This window comes from Botryllus schlosseri, chromosome 7, assembly GCF_051294905.1.
Source record: "Botryllus schlosseri isolate E-star chromosome 7, Bs_hap1, whole genome shotgun sequence".
In the NCBI taxonomy this organism is placed as follows: domain Eukaryota; kingdom Metazoa; phylum Chordata; class Ascidiacea; order Stolidobranchia; family Styelidae; genus Botryllus; species Botryllus schlosseri.
In genome coordinates this window covers 15,679,974-15,698,745 of record NC_137242.1, presented here as the reverse complement: position 1 = coordinate 15,698,745, position 18,772 = coordinate 15,679,974, and the positions used below count along the sequence as shown (strand labels likewise).

General features: G+C 39.6%; 1 protein-coding gene across 2 annotated transcripts in view; it reads right to left on the bottom strand.

Annotated features, from left to right (window-relative positions):
• Positions 1-966: 966 nt before the first annotated feature.
• The window catches only part of LOC145442453 (A.superbus venom factor 1-like), a 160,987-nt gene continuing 143,181 nt past the window's right edge, over positions 967-18,772 (bottom strand). The window contains exons 36-43 of one of the 2 annotated variants that reach the window (XM_080320365.1): positions 18,346-18,503; positions 15,859-15,995; positions 8,985-9,044; positions 7,327-7,430; positions 7,188-7,270; positions 6,685-6,767; positions 1,962-2,147; positions 967-1,098 (exon numbers count right to left, since the gene is read on the bottom strand). In XM_080320365.1, the coding sequence (XP_080176491.1) occupies positions 1,095-1,098; positions 1,962-2,147; positions 6,685-6,767; positions 7,188-7,270; positions 7,327-7,430; positions 8,985-9,044; positions 15,859-15,995; positions 18,346-18,503 (815 nt within the window). In that variant the 3' untranslated portion in view covers positions 967-1,094. Of the gene's footprint in view, positions 1,099-1,961; positions 2,148-6,684; positions 6,768-7,187; positions 7,271-7,326; positions 7,431-8,984; positions 9,045-15,858; positions 15,996-18,345; positions 18,523-18,772 lie in introns of both variants that reach the window. The other variant, XM_080320364.1, reaches the window with a different exon arrangement.

Sequence of the window (18,772 nt, the reverse complement as noted above, 5' to 3'; positions counted from 1 at the left end):
ACAGCCTTACCGACACAAGGATATATACGGCTCTATTAAAATTGCGATTACAATTAGTCTTATCACAGTGAATGATAGGTATTTTAATTCATTTTTATTGTAGATTTTGTGAGGACAGTGGTACCAATGTTCCCACTGATTTTTGACGAGTCTGCGCACACTCACTAACTCATCGCGCGCAGAACCTTAGATAGCAGTGCGTAACGACTAAAATGGGTCATCACTTCGAATGTTTTGTGCGCAACTTAGATTTTCTGTGCGCAGAGACCGTGTCCTCACTGTGCATCTGCGCACGTGCACAACTTAGAGGGAACATTGAGGGCTACCCATACTAAAACTAATAAATATGACACTCGCGCTGCGCAAAGAGAAACTTCAAGTAGCATAAATCTTCCTTAAAATAAGATATTGTTTATGTTGCTTTACGAAACAATTTTCAGCTCCCTTAAACCCTTCAAAATTCCGGACATTTAGGCATATTTCAGCTTTCCCCCCAACACGCAGTTTAAACAGTGAAATTCCGGACATGTGGGGGAAATTCTGGACGTATGGCAATCCTAAACTAGAGTGAAACCACAAAACTGCTGCCAGATGGTCATAAAGTGACCTACATGAACAATGAACATACACAACATTTACAGCTTCAACGGTTTATTTCATAGAAGTATTTCTTACAACATCTCAACATTTGTTGGAAATGTGCTGGATTAGGCAACTATTTTTCAATCTACTCAGAATTGCTTTGGGGGCCGAATGAAATAGTCTTGCGGGCCGTATGTTTGACACCATCTGATCTATGACATATAGCAACGATACACTGGTTAACTTAGGGTAACGTGTGCGAGTAACATCTTTCGTGGTCTCGCTCAGCTGAATTCCGCGCGTACGGGAATGCTGTTTTCCGCGTATCTGTTCGATTTAGGGTACGAGTACGACAGCTTTACGGTGTCGTTAACAACTACACCATTATCATATGCACGATTACTATTTTATTAAGTCGTCATTATATTGAAGAATATATAAATACAAAAATATGATGACTCCGCTAGTAGCGCGGAAAGTGGTCATGTCCAATTGTCCATCTTTTAAAATCTTCACCTGAAAATTCAAAATGGATCATACTACGTAAAAGACTGCGGTGCAATTAGTCAGTGCCTCACCAAACATAAACGTCGCAATCGCTGGACAGGAATTAAGTAAATCGCAAACCCCCACGGTAGTTTAAGGTTCAAAACAATGCCTTCTTTCTTCTTCGGAGGGGGGGAGGGGGATTTTGAAATTGTTAGGGGAGAATCTGACTGTAGGGTCGTAATGCTAGGTATATCGATTCAACGCAAATCCATTGCAAGCGAGCTTGATGATTGATTTGTAGTAGGCTGCTACCCGACCGATAAAAATTAGACCAAACTTAACGCAATGTTACCACAACGGAAAGTGATGACTTACTTTATTTTGATTTAGTTAATTTCTGAACAACAATATAAACCTAGTAATAAATAATTATAAATTGCTATGGAAGTAGCCCGCGGTACTTTACCAAAGTGTCCGCATTCGGCTTAGTTTTGGCACATCTGAATATGTCTGGGCACATATTGCTCAGTCAACAAATGGTTGCGTTAAAAAAGCTGCTTTTTTTAGTCACAAGGCAACTTATGGAGGGAAGTTTGGCTCAAATATCGATCAAGGGGTCCACAAGACGAAAAAGGTTGGGATACCAGTGGTGTACCACTGGATATGTATATAATGCAACCCCTAATATCTCAACCAAATTGTTTTGAATATTAACCAGGAAACCCAGGAAAAAAGTAATGTATATACATATATAAATATATACATGCTGCCTTTTCCGCGAAGCTTTGGTATCTACTGGTCTACTCCGGTGCCAAATATGAAATTTTATTCTTTTGACCTGATAATACCACACTCAAGACTCAACTACATAAACCTATTTCATATTTTACCCTTCACACGCCTCTTCTTCAAGAGCGCGGCGCAACATGTCTTGTTTTTTGCAAATGCGATCCCTCTTTCTCTTTTTTTTACACCTCGAGTTGCAGCCCCTTTTTCCTTTATTGTAATCCTTCACCTTGTCACATATCGCTTGAGTCAGCACCTTTTCAATCAATGCGTCTTTATCAAGAAAGTACCTGCGAAATAAAATAAATTCGAATCGATACGTGCACGCAACCATTAATCGAAATCGATCACAAAAATTACTGCGATCATAATCATTCATCATAAATTATCGGATCAGTGACTAATACCACTGGTCAACAAAACGAAAACATTTTTTATGAAGAATATTCTGGAGTGTTTACTGCTTCTTCAAGTTGCTGATCACAAATATGACATTGGTCTTGCCATATTGACTCTGGTTTAGAAGATACCTATACCCCGAAATAACCCAATCTACTGTAAATAACCTGAAATATCTCACCTATTACGATTTAAATCGTAGCTTTTTGACTTCTATATTTCACATGAACAGAAAACTAACTATATGAAGAATCCCAATGTGATCCTTAGTTATGGAATCAATTCGATGCGATATCTGTGTTAGTCAATAGAGCAGAGCAGTCTGTCAAGCCTTAATAATTGTACTTTTGCAAAATAAGAAATATATTGTCTGCTGTATCAAATGGTAATTCTACCAAGATGAAAGAGCAGTAGGGAGCTATGTAAATTTATGCTGGTAAAGCTTTACTACAATAGTCATATGCTGATCATCTCTGTTGACTTTTAAATGGTCAATTTTCTGCGGGGGTTCAACAGAGTAAACCCGGTATCCCTATTTTCCATGCAATTGGGAGAAAATGGCGAGAATCCAGCACTGGCGCAAGAAACACTGGTTACAATGAGCCAGTTGTCAAGTTGGAACAGCTTTGTAATCAATGAACATTTGGTACCAAGGGATAGAATTACCTTTCCTCCTCTGTACAGCGGATTAGGGGAATGAAGCAGTTCGTCAATCAAGGACAATTGCGTTACGTACATCAGCAGGCGGTCACGGGGACTCTATTTTATGTACCTCAGAATGGAATGAAAATTTAGTATTTCAAATTCATATGAACAGAAATGAGCCAACTGCACAAAATTCCCCATGGATGTAATAAGGAAAACATTTTGGAAAATCATGAAACACCACTGCAAACAGTTGGTCCGAAATTGTTACCTGCATATGGTAAACTTGGAGCAAACATGAGCATTATGTTTCGCTTCGTGTTCAGTAGTGTTAATATATTTACTGATAATATTGGTAATTGGAGTAAGGAGCAAGGAACTGCGTTTCACAAACACATCAAAACAACAGGGTAGATGAAATGCAGGGCATGATTTTTCGGTGACTCGACTTAACTCGAGTCATTTTTTTACATGCGTAAAGTGACTCGACTCTACTCTAGTCAATTTGTGTATTGCATCGACTTGTACTCGAGTCATTTTACATGACTCCATCCAAGTCATATGACTCGAGACTAGGACGACCAAGACAGACATTTCATTGTAACTTCGAAGAATAATAAAGTCACCGTTGGTATTTCCTCTATCAGTCCTGATTCTTAGAAAAGACGGCCAGAAAATGTTAAGACTGAGGAAAATTACGATATTATGAATGCGAGCCAGTCCGTATCACTCGAGCGGAATTGAAAAAAGCTGGTTGAACCTGATTGAACTCAAAACTGAACAGTTAACACAATGACTTGAACTCGGACTCGAATTAAAACACCCGGACTCGACCCTCTACTCACTTACTTGGATTCGGACTTGACTCGGCGATGAATCGAAAATGACTCAACTTGACTGGAGTCAAAACTATAAGAGGGAGAGTGACTTGTGACTCGTAACCTCTTGACTTGGTTAAAACCCTGATGAAATGAACACACGTTCGCGGACTATTGCTGAAACCTTTCGAGAAACTGCCTAAAATTACTGACATGCGCATATCGTATAAGAAGCATTTTTATTTTAAGATAAATTATCATTATTATTGTATTCCAAGTGATATTTGGAATTTACAATGGGTGCGTCATACGTCAAAACCAATTGAATTTATACAATGTCATTTTAATATCTATGTATAGATACTTATATACGATCTGGCTTTATGATCGACCCCTTATCTAGCTGGACACAATTTTTTTTCCTCTATATTTACGGATCCGAAATACAGGACATATAAACAGGAAATTTATTCACCAAATTGTGAACGCTGGTAAATTGACTAAAAAAAGGTCATTTTACCGATTAGGTGCTCGGAAAACCTGTTTCTGCGCCTAATTTCCGTTTTGAGTTGACCTTTTTTAGTCAACTTTCGCGTTATATACAGAATAAGCCGTTTTCTCGTGCATTTTTTGGTCGTGTTATGTAAATTGATCTCACTGGTCGTTATAACATTTTCGCCCCTAATCGCCCCCTCTCGTATTTTCGCCGATTGTTTCTCACAATCGCCAAACGGGGGGGGGGGGGGGGGGGGGGGGGGGCGACGATTATATGCCCGCGTTGAAAACCACTGATCCAGCTCGTACAGAGAGATGTGAGATCTTAGTTTAAAATAGCCCCATGGGTTGTAATCACAGCCATTGCCAATCTGGATAAACTAAGGCCATATTCGGCATCAGTGCCATTCAGAACCCCCAAAACAATTCTTACGTTATCAGCCCAAAATATATGTGTTAACGAGTTTAATGCCTATCATTGAAAAATGATATTTGAACTACGATTGGTTAATATCTGGTATTTCTCGTGGTATAAGAGTGTTGTGAGCTTGTGACCGCCTCTACTCATAACCGAAGTAGAATAAAAAAGCCTCCTTGTCCGTTTTATACTCGTATATTCACCGATATATATCTTAACCTTGAACGCCGTGTCGAGTGATAACCACCCAATAATATATATATAAATTGTCCTTATTATAAGTATAAAAATAGGTCCTTTATGTGAGAAAAGCTTCAAATAATATCGTCGTAATTTTATACCATCTAGTTTAAAATGTGTCTCCTTTCTACGTCATTGAAATAGAAAAGGAAATTTGACTGCATTCAAGTAGAACAAAAGATTTGCGCACATGCCACAACATTACATAACATACGTCATAACACAGAGGTGGTCAAAGTAGTCAAGAAAGCTACTCAAGTAGAAGTAGATGTAGCAAAGAAAAAAATCTACTCAAGTACGAGTAGAAGTACTTCTTCCATGAGCAACCTAAAACTACTTGAAGTAGACGTAGAAGTGACATACATTAAATCTACTTAAGTAAGTAAGTAGTTGTGAAAGCGATCGTAATTCGATTACATGGATTTTCAAAAGCTGCAAATTGAGCTATGCGGAAGGTGCAGAACTTGATTAATATTGATGCATGCCACGAGGTATCCAATTTTCGACCGCATAAGCATTCGTCCGCATCATGGGATGAAAATTATAGTATTGATATGGAAATGCGACTCTAATCCTCTGTTTACTCGAACACCCCGTTTTAGAAAATATCATGGTATGGTACCCTCCCCCATATTATAAGGCCTGTAGTTTAGTCTAAGAGCAATACGGATAAGTATGGTACACTGTCAAAGTCAAAACAGACTGACCAACACCAAATTTTGCGAGAAATATATTGAGGAATAGACTGATCAAGATCAGCGGTTAGCCGACATCGAAAACGAAATAGCTATCGCACTTGACAGGGGATTGTCAGCAAATGGCGTTAAGGCCACAATTACAGGGTGATATGGACACTTGAAAACATAAAATTAACTACATATTCTTACGCAAACCGCGAATCTTATTGAAATGTTTCATGAGATCGAGATACACCATGCGAAATCTCATCAACTTTCTCAATATGGAACACAGTTAATATTGTGTAAATATTATTATGTGTGCCCAGACCAACACCGGGTTTTGCATAACATCTGCAATGTGGTAGGTAAATTCCATATCAGCGCACATCTCTACCACACTGGAACTCGATAACGAAATTACTTCCCTAATCATTGAGTGTCAACCTTGAGACTTGGCACAGCGTTCTAAACTGAAATCAAGACAAATCTCATGATCGATATCTGTATGGAACATCGTTAAACTCTCTAGAGACCAATATCTGCTTTTGACTGAAATCTATTTGCGATAGCCTACATTACGACTCAGCACAAGCTCAACTTTCGACTTCGAAATTGCTACCCTATTCCTTGAGTAGCAACCCTGAAACTTGGGCAGGGTTGGATACCACCAACACAACATATACCATACCAAGTTTAAAGACTTATCATGGTAATGAATATCGACATGGTCCAGCAGCGGTCAATTCAACACATAAGATAGTAACGTAGTTCATATACTGATACATTGTTACATCACACACGCGGGGTAAATCGCAAGGTTGCCCCACCTGCTCTGTAATAAGATGAAAAGAGAGAATAATAGGTGTTTCTTCATTGTGAGCGTCTTCAAGAGAATAGACAGGAGACGCTTGTTATGAGCGCTTCCGGGGCGCGAGTAAGGTATGCCCGCTTCGGCGTTTACAAGCAAAAACGCATAACATAGTGCTAATTTGCCGTAATCTCGTTATATATTGATTGTTGTGCGTCTGTATATGGTAAACCATGGTAATAACACAGAATTTTGGATGGGGCAACGCCCCATAACGCCCCAGTTGCCATATTGGACGGCCGCCACTGCTATAGAACAACATACGTGTCTGATCCAGAAGACGCCTTTGTCTCGACAGCGATGCCACGTACCAGGTATTCATTGTTGACACTGAAAAACGGCTGATCCTGAAAAAGTAGACTTAATCAATATTGCCGCTTAGATAGCGTAATGGTGAAGCGTCCAGCTTCTTGATCGGTAGGTCGTGGGTTCGATCCCCGGCCGGGTCGAACCAAAGACCTCATTAGTAACAATGGTATCCATGACTTCCCTGCTTGGCATTCATGCATTACTAGGATAGCATGGAGGGTTGGTGCATGACTTAGAAAGCCGTAAAGGCTATATCTGCACTTCCTTGTCCAGCGGCATATGCACATCATCCACCCATGGTATGCATATGCATTAATCGTGTGTATGTGTATCATGAGTCGGTGTATATGCTGCAAAAAGATCAAGGACAAAAATAAATTACGTCCTTCCTTCCTAGGTAAAGAAACTGAATTCCATAAGCTGGAAAGCTGAATATTTTGACCACGTTCTTTACTCACCCCCTTGTCGTTAAATGCATTTTCGAAACAGTCATTTCTAATAATGATCGTTGCATTCGAATCCGACTCGTCATTTCTGTTTACTGTGCACGAATCAGAAAATTAGATTTTGGCAACGATGAATTTAAATATCACCAACCATCTCTGTTGTAGAGGTTTTCCAAAATTGTAGACTTCATTTTGACGTATAGTGGCATAGTTTCCTTGTCGATGCCATTAATCCGAATAATGTACGCATACTTTCTAAATTCAGTGATGGCACCAATAATGAATTATTAGTCAGAATATCGAATATTTACAATATTTACACGGTTCTAGTTTATGCACAATAGCATACTACCATCAAGAACAACAACAACGAGCTATTATACTTTAATCTCATATACCAGGAACCTCTTGGTTTTGATTTATTCAACGCTTTTCAACTTCAGATTTCGGCAGTAATATAAACCCAATACTTTGACGATATAATCAATTATGATAACGTAGGGCAAGTAGCCTATTTGTTGGAGTCAAATCCGTGGAAAGCTGCACTCATTTTTCACAGAGTTGCACTAAAAAGTTGTACTAAAAAGTTGCATTTATGGACAAGTTCCTTGAAAAGGTTCGGGTATGAGATACTCGAATCGTTATGTATCCATAGTCCACTGTAGCAGCTACTTTAACGAAATCCGTAGCCTGAAAAAATTGACCCAATGAAAAAAATCAGAAAGGACTTCAAATTTAAACGACACTGAAATAAGCAAGCGATCTATTTACATATCGTGACAAATATTTCCAGTAAAAAGTTGGTTGCATAAAAAATCGAAAGAACTTACAAAAAGTTGCATGCAAAATCGAAAAGAGTTGCAAATAGTTGCATGAAAAAATTGCAAAATGCTGCCGTATAAGATTTCTCCAAACACCTAAAAACACCATACTACAAAACTTCTGAGTATTTAGGAAGTTGCCAGATGTTGTAAAAAAAGTTGCAAAATTGTAAAAACCTTCCCCAATGCTTAGCAATAGACGAGTACACTGAAGATACAGTCCAGTGATTTCCAACCTTTTTCGACTCATCGCCCCTTATCAAGGTCGAGGCAAATTTTGGCCCCCATATTTTCGGAACCAAACCGAACCGAAGACATATAAACGGGAAATTTTTAGACAACTAAACTAGGATCGCCGTTGAATTGACTAAAAAGGGTCATTTTTTCGACATGAGTATCGAAAGATCCGTCTCCGCGTATAAATGGGCGGGAGTTCACCATTCTTCAGTCAACTTTCGACGCAGAACCAGAACAACCCGTTTTCCACTTGCATTTTGTGTCGACCAGTCAAATATAAACGTTCGAACATTTTCGCCCCCTATGGCCCTCTTCGTACGCATACAACCCCTTCGTTATTTTCTCACCCCCTGTTCATCAAAATCACCCACTGGGGGTGATATTGCCCAGGTTGGGAACCACTGATATAGTTTATATTTCAGGGTTGTCAAATTTCTGACTCCCCGGCTCGTTGTTATCCGTCAATTCAATTTAGGTGACCCACAAACGTATAAATTCTCCCGCTTGATCTACGTCAATGGTGTGCCCTATACGGCAGCGTTGTTGTCAACACATTTCTTGTCCAGTCATGGGATTCCCATAGCGTACCAGTGACGATGGTAATAAATCTCTGATATCAGCGACGTAATTCCTAGCAAGATAGTTTCGATTTGTACGTTTTGCCTGTCATAGGTTCAGCATGAATCCATAATTTAATATCGATTAGGAAGAATTATTGGGATTAGCTACCTGAACACTCTCCTAATCTTACCTGGAGCAAACTTCATTTAACAGGCGCGCCTTGGTTGATTTTATTTGCTGATCTCTTGTCCTGAAATATGGGAAAACTGATATGAAAGACCGAACAAAACCTTGTACCATACGTGAGTTGGTCATCATGACGCAAAAGACTTCTCCTTCATCATTTTTTGGTGAACGATATTGGTCGCGAGATAATTTGGGCTCGCTGTCTAATTACGACAGGCGTGACAAACTCAATTTGGTTCAAAGGACGGATTCAAATCGAACAATTGAGCCGCGAAAGAATTGCGAAAACGAGTGTGAATAAATAATTGCATCTGTACTATTTCTACGCTAAGAGAGATACAAAAATAGGCCATAAACCAGCGAGCCAGACTTCCTGTTGTTGCAACTGCTAGCAAGATAGTGTATTGGTATCACAGCTACTACACAAATGGGTTGCGGGTTGGAGTCTGACTGGAGCCGACTCCAGAATTTCTACGTAAATCAGTGGTTCTTAGCCAGGGGGAATTACCCCCAAAGGGGTAATACACCAATGTTCGAGGTATAATTCAAATTGACGTTTTTCATATAGGCCTACTTAAAACGCTGCACTGAAGTATATATTCAAAATTAAATATGAATGTAGGCTAACATATATTTTTGTGAGCTTGTATATATTTCGATCCACTTTACTATTCTTCGAAGTTACAATGAAATATTTGTCTTGGTCGTCCTAGTCTCGAGTCATATCACTTGGTCCGAGTCATGCGCAATGTCGAGTCAATACAAGCTCACAAATCGGGTGTCAATGTTAACGAATTGAGTGGCAACTAGAGTGAAACCACAACGCCGTAGTGCGGTGGTTGTAATTTTGCCTACGAACACGGAAATGTTCGACATTTGCTGTCTTGAGGGAATATTTTATGGATGTATTTCCTGCAAAATATATCTTATCATTTGCTACAAATGTGCTGGATAATACAAGATATTTCCAATCAGCTCAGAATTGCTTCGCGGGCCGTATGTTTGACACCCCTGATATAGGGCATACCTGTGTAGCTTAAAAAGTAAAAGTACATCGTTACTGATGACTAAGGTGACTTTTTTACCTAAAAAAATAAGGATTTTGACCTAAAAATCAAAAATTTGATATTTCTTGAATATAAAACGTGATTTCAAAAAAGATTTAGCCCTCACGTATGTAAATTAAGCGTTCCCGAACATAATGTTAGAATTGTACTACTGATCTACATTTCTGGTTGGAACTGTCTGTCCTTACGAAGTACTTTGTCCAGAAAAAACTCTTCTGACGCAAAACATTATTTTAACTAAGGCTGGACCTGAATGAAGTAGTTATATCACGCGTTATGGTAGAAGTAATGAAAAGTTGTTGTGGTACAACGAAAGACACTGGTACTTTCCTACATTCTCGGGTTGAAAGATGTCAGTCCTTGCTAAGTAGTTTGCCAAGAATGGAGAAAGAACGTTCAACATACGAAGTTTTTTGTTGGCTGTCAACACTGAAGTTGTGCGTACACGGCTGGTGACACACAGTATTGTTTCATTCTAACAATGTTGTTTACATCAGCGGTTCTCAACCTTTTTCACCTCGCGGACCGGTAAAACTTCAAAAAATACATGGCGGACCGATGGATTTAAAAAATTGAAAATAACCAAAAATGTAGAGTAGGCCTATGCCACTTTCTTTGCGAGTATATGGTGCTAGAGAGTCACATTTTGAGGGTTTTGATCGAATTAAGTATGTTCAAGATGGCATCCATGCGATTTTACGATAGTGAGTCTGCTGAGTCGAGATAAAGTTGCCCCGTCCAGAGCAATGTGCTACCGCCGAGAGTCGTTCACAGTCTTTCGTGCCGATGGCCGTGGATTTAACCGACAAAGCTAACTCGAATATTATTATTCATATCGTCACAAAATGAGGCGAAGAAGCGTTTCGGCGACTAACCAAGGACTTGTCGTGCTACCTTATGCGTTGCCCACTACCACCAGACATAGGCTACAGTGGCTACTACGAATACAATGCGCCGCACGAAAGCACCTGACAACTGCTATAATTCTCCATTGCCATCAGCAAAATACGGGCCGAAAAAGCACTTCGTCATCCCACCCCAAAAAACACGTTGGTCGTGGGTCCCCCACAGGGTGGTATTCCCAACTACTGTTTTCACCAGTTCTTGTGAGTACATTCATTCTAGGGCGTTTTTTGACATGACAAAATTTGTCAAAATTGCTTACAAATTCAAATTATTTTTGACCTCTGCATTTCGTTTGTATCGTAGATTTTGTAGTGTCGGTGAACTTATCATTTGACATTTTACAGCTTGCAGCCTACGTTATAGGCCTACCGTTGTAAACGGCCCATTGTCTGCTTATTGTGAATCATAAACGGTCAAATGAAGCAAATAAGTTGACATGGTTTATGGCAGCGATTCCCAAGCGCGGCCCCGAGGGCCGCATGCGGCCCCCAGATAGCCTTCTTGCGGCCCCCAAAATATATTAAGAAATCGATTTATGACAAAAAATAAAATTCATAGTTATAAAATACTCTTGCTTGGCTTGGCCCCTGTAGTTTTTAATTATAGAATTGTAGGAAAGTTGTGAGTATAGACTGCTAACGTTACGTCACTGCTGTTTCAATGTAATGCGCTCTAACTTTCCAGTTGAACGAGCAGTAGCTATAGATATAAATAGGTATTGATAACTTTCAAAACAGAAGGAAAATCCTGAAAAAATGGTAAATTTTCCCCACTTCGTCGTCGCTTGACTAAAAAAGAAAAAGAGGCTCAACTCCCCGAAAATACAGTTTTTCTTTCACATTAATAGGTGGTTGACTGAAGAAAAAGGTCAACTTTCCGGTCCAGCTCCCGAAATAGCCGCTGTAGCGTTCCTACAGTGCTGATTTAATGTATATCAGTCGAATTTGGCCCTATATGTAACCAAAATCATCAAAACAGAAGACATTTGGGTGTCCTCCGAGGACAGTTATAAAGAAAAGAGGACAAATCAAATTAAAAGCGGACGTATGGTAAACCTATGATAACTAGATGTGCAACACGTGACTCACGGTTGAATACGCCGGGATGCATACTGCTTAGCCGGCTAAAAGCAGCATAATTGGTAGTCCTATAGTCAGGGCCGTAACTCCCGCAGCCCAAACCTCCCAATGGAGGGGGGCCGAGGTTCAAGGGGGCCCAAATTTATTTCGTTAATTAGCATAACTTATATAGTATTTTTTGAAAATTTTGTGCAACTTTTTCAAAAAATTTTCGCGCTATGCGCGATTTCAATTCGCCATATATCTTGATTATTGGGTACTCTTCCCAAAAAAAAATACGCAAGATTTATAGAAATGGGCATATCAGCGTTGGCCATGACCGCCCCACAACGCATCAAGACATATAAAGTTTTAGGCCATATAACATGTGACTCCAAGAAATGTGTCAGAACGATCGGCAGCGAGAAAGCCTTGGCCGTAAAGGACTGCATTTACACTGACCAAAAACTTCGAAATACGAAAAACTTTGTTATATATACAAAATACATATAGGTTTAATTGTCCATATAGGCGCCTAAATAACTGGCGCCGAATGTTCTTGTCTTGGCAATCTGAACCTCACAAGACAAATACCATCCCGCAGGAAAGAAAATTATATGCCAGTGAAGAAATACCTATCTGAAATCGTGTTCTTTCAGTTTAGTAGGTTTGGGCAATTCTACATTTTTTGATATAGCAGACAGGGGGTCACGAAATAACATCATGTAAAGAAGTCATACCTATGGGTTCACCCGCCCGAAGATGTTTAATTTTACTGGGTTTGCAGTTTCAAAGACACCCCTCACTCAGCTCTACCGGTAAATCTGATTACATGGGCAAAGACAACCATGGACAACCATGCAATTCCCGATCTTATTCACTGATTTTATCATGAATTATCGAAATATTCGCGCGTCGCGCTGTCTCACTCAACAGTACAAGTTTAATTTCGTGGCAGAAGCGAACAACGTGATGCGGGGTCAGTTTATCCGCCTATGGGAGCCCGGGGTATTGATGAAGTGCTGCTACGTTCCTGCCAACGGGTATACCCCCGTAGATGTTTATTTACTATTGAGGGGGCCTATATTTTTTCAAACACACCTCACTCAGCTCTACTGGTAAATCAGATTACGTGAACAGAGACAGGATGAAAATTGATAGCAATACATGCAATTCCCGATCATATTGACGGATTCAGTCATTAAACTAATGAAATTTCTCGCGCTTCGCGCGTTTAGGCGAGAAAAGTTGATTCACTCAACGGACACCCAATGCAGCAGATAAGCAGCGGTAAACAGTGTACAGTTTTGAAATCTCGCCAAGGCAATAAAACTACTCCGAAATAGCCATGATGACTGTTTGGGTCCGTTTCATAGCCGTAGTATTCGTGCGGCTCCGACCGTACTCTGAAATTCTAAATTTGGCCCTCACACCGAAAAAGTTTGGGAACCACTGGTTTATGGTCATCGTACCGCAATATCCTGTAACTGAAGCAAGACTGCTTGGGCATTGCATGGTTCTGATATCTAAAAGCGCACGCTGGAAAATTGTGATGTGAAAACATTGTCAGAATAAAGCAACATGATGAGTCACCAGCAGCGTACGTACAACTTCAGTGTTGTCAGCCAACAACTGCTGATCTTGAACGTTCTTTCTCCATTCTTGGCAAGCTACTTAGTAAGGACAGACAGACACTTTCTACCCGAGAATGTAGGAAAGTATCTTTCGTTGTACCACATCAAATTTTAATTATTTCTACCATAATACGTGATGAAACTCATTGAATTCTTCATAGGGCCAGATTTCGTTAAAATAGTCGTTTTTCATGTAAAAATTTCTCAGTTTTTGAGCCAAAAACGTTTTTTCGGACCAAACTACTTCGTAAGGACAGACAGTTCCAACAAGAAATGAAGATAAGTAGTACAATTTTAACATTACGTGCGAAAACACCTGATATACATGCGCGAGGTCAAAATATGGTAAAAATTCAGTTTTTTTTGGTAAAAAAAATCAAAATTTAGATTTTTTAGGTCAACATTATCCGATTTTTAGGTAATAAAACGCCCTCATAGTAACCAGTGTAGGCAAAGAGTTTATGTAACCTAATCGCTCGAAGCTGGAAAATTTTCTATAATTTATGACTGCATCGGTCAGTAATATTTATAATTGAATGTATATTTCTATAATCTTTTTTATCCGTCCAGAATTATCAGAATTTCTGGTAGAGCCGAGTGAGGTGTCGTCTTGAAAAATTCCAGGCACGTAATTAATGATTATAATTATACATATTCGGGTGGGCCTGTTGGAATAATTACTTCGTTGCATGTTTTTATTTCGTGACCTACTGTCTGTTATATAGTGAGTTGATATTGAAATCGCCCAACCGATTCCAAATCGGTATTTCATCACTGGCCAATATTTTTTTGTGGTAGGGCGTTCGTCCTGTGGGGTACAGATTGCCAGGAGATCGAGATTAGTTCCCAGCCATTTTTGGCGCCAATGGACAATTAGGCATATGTGGGACAATATCGAAGTTTTTGCTCAACATATCCAGTCCTTTCACCGCCAATGTTTTCTCGCTGCCGAATGTTTTGACACATTTTTGTGAGTCCTATGTTAGCACATAAACTTCATTATGTGTTTGCGCGTCGTAGCGGGGTATTAGCTAACGTCGAAATGTCTCTTTTTTAAATCATGTGAATTTTTTCGGGAAAGGGCACCCAATAATTAGGACAATTAGAGACACTAATTGGACACGAAAGTTGGATCAAGCTTCAGTTCAAAAAAAAAGCCTACTCTATAATCTATTCTCATTCACGAAATAATTTTGCGTCTCTTTCAAGCTCGGTCTCGCTCCAATTAGGTGTTCGGGGTGCTGCATAAAATGCATGAATCGAAAGCGAATGATCGTGCAAACTGCACGGTTTAGTGAGTCAGCTTTTATCAGGGATATCTAGTTACTAGATATCCCTGGCTTTTATTAGTCCCTCGCATGTCGTCAAATGACACGTCCTGAACTTCAAGTCAAATCTCACGAAGTTCTGAATCAGTGTAAAATTGGATGTTTTGTTCATGTTATTAATGGACAAATCTGCAATATAATGCATCTTCAAATTAAGGTAAAGTTTTTGATATAACTGGCGGATCGGCAGGAAAGACGTCGTGGACCGGCGGTTGAGAACCACTGGTCTATAACACAATTTTTCATCTTGTGCTTGACTCGGTGGTGAATTGAGAATGACTTGACTTGAGCAAGAACTATAAATGGCAGATTGACTAGTGCCTCGGAACCTTGTGACTTGATTACAACCATGATTTTATTGAACTCCCTTTCATAGCCCCTAACCCCACCAGCAATCGTCGTCATTGCAATCAGCAAACATAGCTTGATCACTCGGACGGCTAAATAAAAAGACTGCAGTGTTTCTCGGCTCGAGAAGCCCGGCGCAGCTCGCAACTCCACAACACGGGGAGAACTACTTATCTCTAGACTCGGCCGGGCGACCATGGCGATGCTGTATCTCGAACAATATGGACATTGTTAATATATCATGCGTCGAACGTCTCGACTGCTTGCGAATTTATTTGCTGAATATAGTGTGATCTGTCATATTCCCGTCTGTTTACAACTGCCGAGAACCAGAGGGATCGAGGGTGCTCAGATCAGCGGGTGTACTATTGGCCTAGGAGGTTCCCGTGACTTCAACGTAGGATTTTTTTGAATTGCAGCCATGTTAAAACATATCCGACTACCAGTTGAATAAAAATTACACGAATAGAAATCTGCCTGACCATACACCTTTCAAAATAAAAAAAAAACAGACTTTCAATGCGATAATATATTTACTTGAACGTAGGGCAGCCACCATCCATACATCTACATATCGGGCGACCAGTTGAACGGCCAGACTGGTTTCGCTTAGTGCAATAGCTTCTTATTGACGGAGACCGTTGTGGTTCGGAGTAGAGGGTGGTGCATCGACTCTGGAAATACATATGAGTGAAGTACTCTGAAACTTATAGATGGTGTAGTTGGGATAGTGCTTACATAGTAGACCAATAGTTTCATATATACCTGAGATCTAATTACAAATTAATATTCGACAAAATCTGTCAAATCTCGAAAATTTTTAGACGCGAGTTGCGCGAAATATATATCGAAGATGTTTGTAACATGTTTTCATGAATGCAGTGGTTTATTATAAATAGTGTTTTATGAATTGTGCGTGCTTTTAGATCGCAATTCCCCATTATGCCCGTTACGCCATAGATCCGGTTATTCTCCACAAAATGTTTCCAACTACAGGTAGGCTATTGTATCAGGGATCGCACAGTGTGTTTGTCGAAATCGAAGAAAGAGGCACTGTAGTGTATACCACTTTTGAGAGTGAGAGCCCTGTGTACATTAAAAAATCTTCGAAGGATTTTAGCCAAAATTATTAACTACCGTATATATACTTGTATTTGAGAGCAACAAAACCAAATCGTCAAAATACTTATTCATTGTATCGTAATGAATGATCTGACAGAAAACCTCACATAAATGTTGTATAATATGGTTGCTTTTTTTGGAATGCATTCATGTTAAAGTTAATAATTGAGTGCAGGACTAAATTTAATGTCATCAAAGTTGTTGAACATATTCTCAGTTGATTTGTAGTCAAACAAAGCAATAAAACAAAGCCCAATACAATCAACTTCCTCGTATTGCTAATCGCAGAGATGACCTCGTGGTGTGTACACCAGGCTCGAACCAGGACCCGTACCCGATGGTTGTTATAACAACCTTGATTTGATCCGGATTATGCCACATACAATTACTATATCGGTAATTATTTGAGCACGATTCAACAGCGAAATATTTCAAATAGTGATGTCTCATCTCAAAAAGATCGACCGGACTTCGACCTCTTAGGCATTGTTTGTTTTTACTACAAGGAGACGCCAGACCTAGACAATTTTCGAAAAGGTGCGCCGATCGGAAGAGGTTAAGAAGCACTATGCTTAAAGTTATCTACTGGGAATACATCCCTACTATATCGTTATTGGTTGTTAGCCTTTTTGACCTTGCGGGCCGGTGAAATATCAAAATAAATACTGCCGACCGACGAATCTTCAATAATTAAAATTAATTAGACGTGTTGTATATGATAATGCCGACGTTTCTGCAAGGCGAAGACCTGTAAAATACGGCTAACCCTAATTTCATTTATTGGTTTCTTCTGGCAGGAATGCGAGTTTGTTGTTTACTATATAGCAGGCGTGAGCAGACCTGCTTCATGTGCGAGCCGCATATCAAAAAGGTTGGTATTAAAAGAGCCGCAACACAAAAATTCTAAAATACGAATTTATTACGTCACAATGAAATGTGGGCTAGCGAATGAAGTTTATTATTGTGTGGTGATACGTCAAACGATGCGTCTCCACCAGGGATGCAAGGTGTTTGAAATTAGGCTGATATTACGTCAAAGCAGTGCGGAGCAGGGATCAGTTCCTTTATGTGACACTGGGCATTTACAGAGATTTCAGCTCGGTAATCTTATTACTAGATTAGATTAGATTACTAGATAGTCCCAACCTGAAGAGACCGGCGGGATTTCGACCTCTTACCAATTGTTTTTTCACAATCCTTTAAATATGGGTGACGCCAGCCTTCCGCAATGTTCGGAAGGGGGCACTGGAGGGAGACAGCAGCCACTGGGCTATAGTTATACATTCCACTACCTCCATGCGTTGAATACTTATTCAGAAACAAATGAAGTCTTCAGTCGATTTATGGGGAATATGCAGTTACCCTCAAATGTTGTAACCATCAGCCAGAATTGAGGCGGCATTTTATGACTACATTTGAGTAAATATGTTACATTTCTTGAACATAGCTACCAAACGTTCTCATCTAGCTTATGTAATAACTTTAGAGCATTTCAGTTTTTTAGCGTATCTTTCAACAGTCCCCAGGTCCTGTGTCAGGTTACACACCGGGTGGGATACGCTGGCTCGTTTGAGCAACAACTTTTAAACATTCATAAATAGTTTTTGGAGATGTCGGAGATTACAGGATATGTTCGTGGTAGGTAAAGCTTTCACCCACCTGTGAGCGAGCAAAATATCTGTGGTTTTCGGCTGAAGGTTTGACGGTCAGAGAGGAGTTTCCATTTCTATTTATATCGGTTCCATATTTTCCCCAATAAGTATGGGTAGATATTATATACATTCAATGAATTGCATCAAAAAAGAGCATCAAAATATGCTAGTATTTCCCATGCATATATTTATTGCATAATAGCAGAGTGAAGTGAATTCTAGACAGGTCGCGACTCACAAGTAAACATACCTTCTCAGGATTGTAGTAGTCATAGACATGAATCTGTGCTGGATTCGGATTTGCAACATCCACGCTTTTTGTCATTTTAAATCCCAGTGCAAGAGGCTTTTGTTCAAATTTTTCGACGTAAATAATAACGTTTGTTTGTGATATTTCGTATTCATCAACTGTAATTACAGAAGGAATGTATAAAATGCAGGCAAACAATCTTAACACTCAGTCGACAAAACAACACTTTTCATGTATAATCTGCAAAAGTTCGTAGTCTATTGCTCTCGACAGAAGCATGGCGTCACCACAACGCTTATAGTGAGTAGGCTACGTCATAAAATCTGTACTGTTTGGCTACATAACACCACCGTAAGGTCACTGCTATCGCACAATATTGTCCAATATCAATAAATTACGACTGCTTTCAAATTCATCCAAAAAGTAG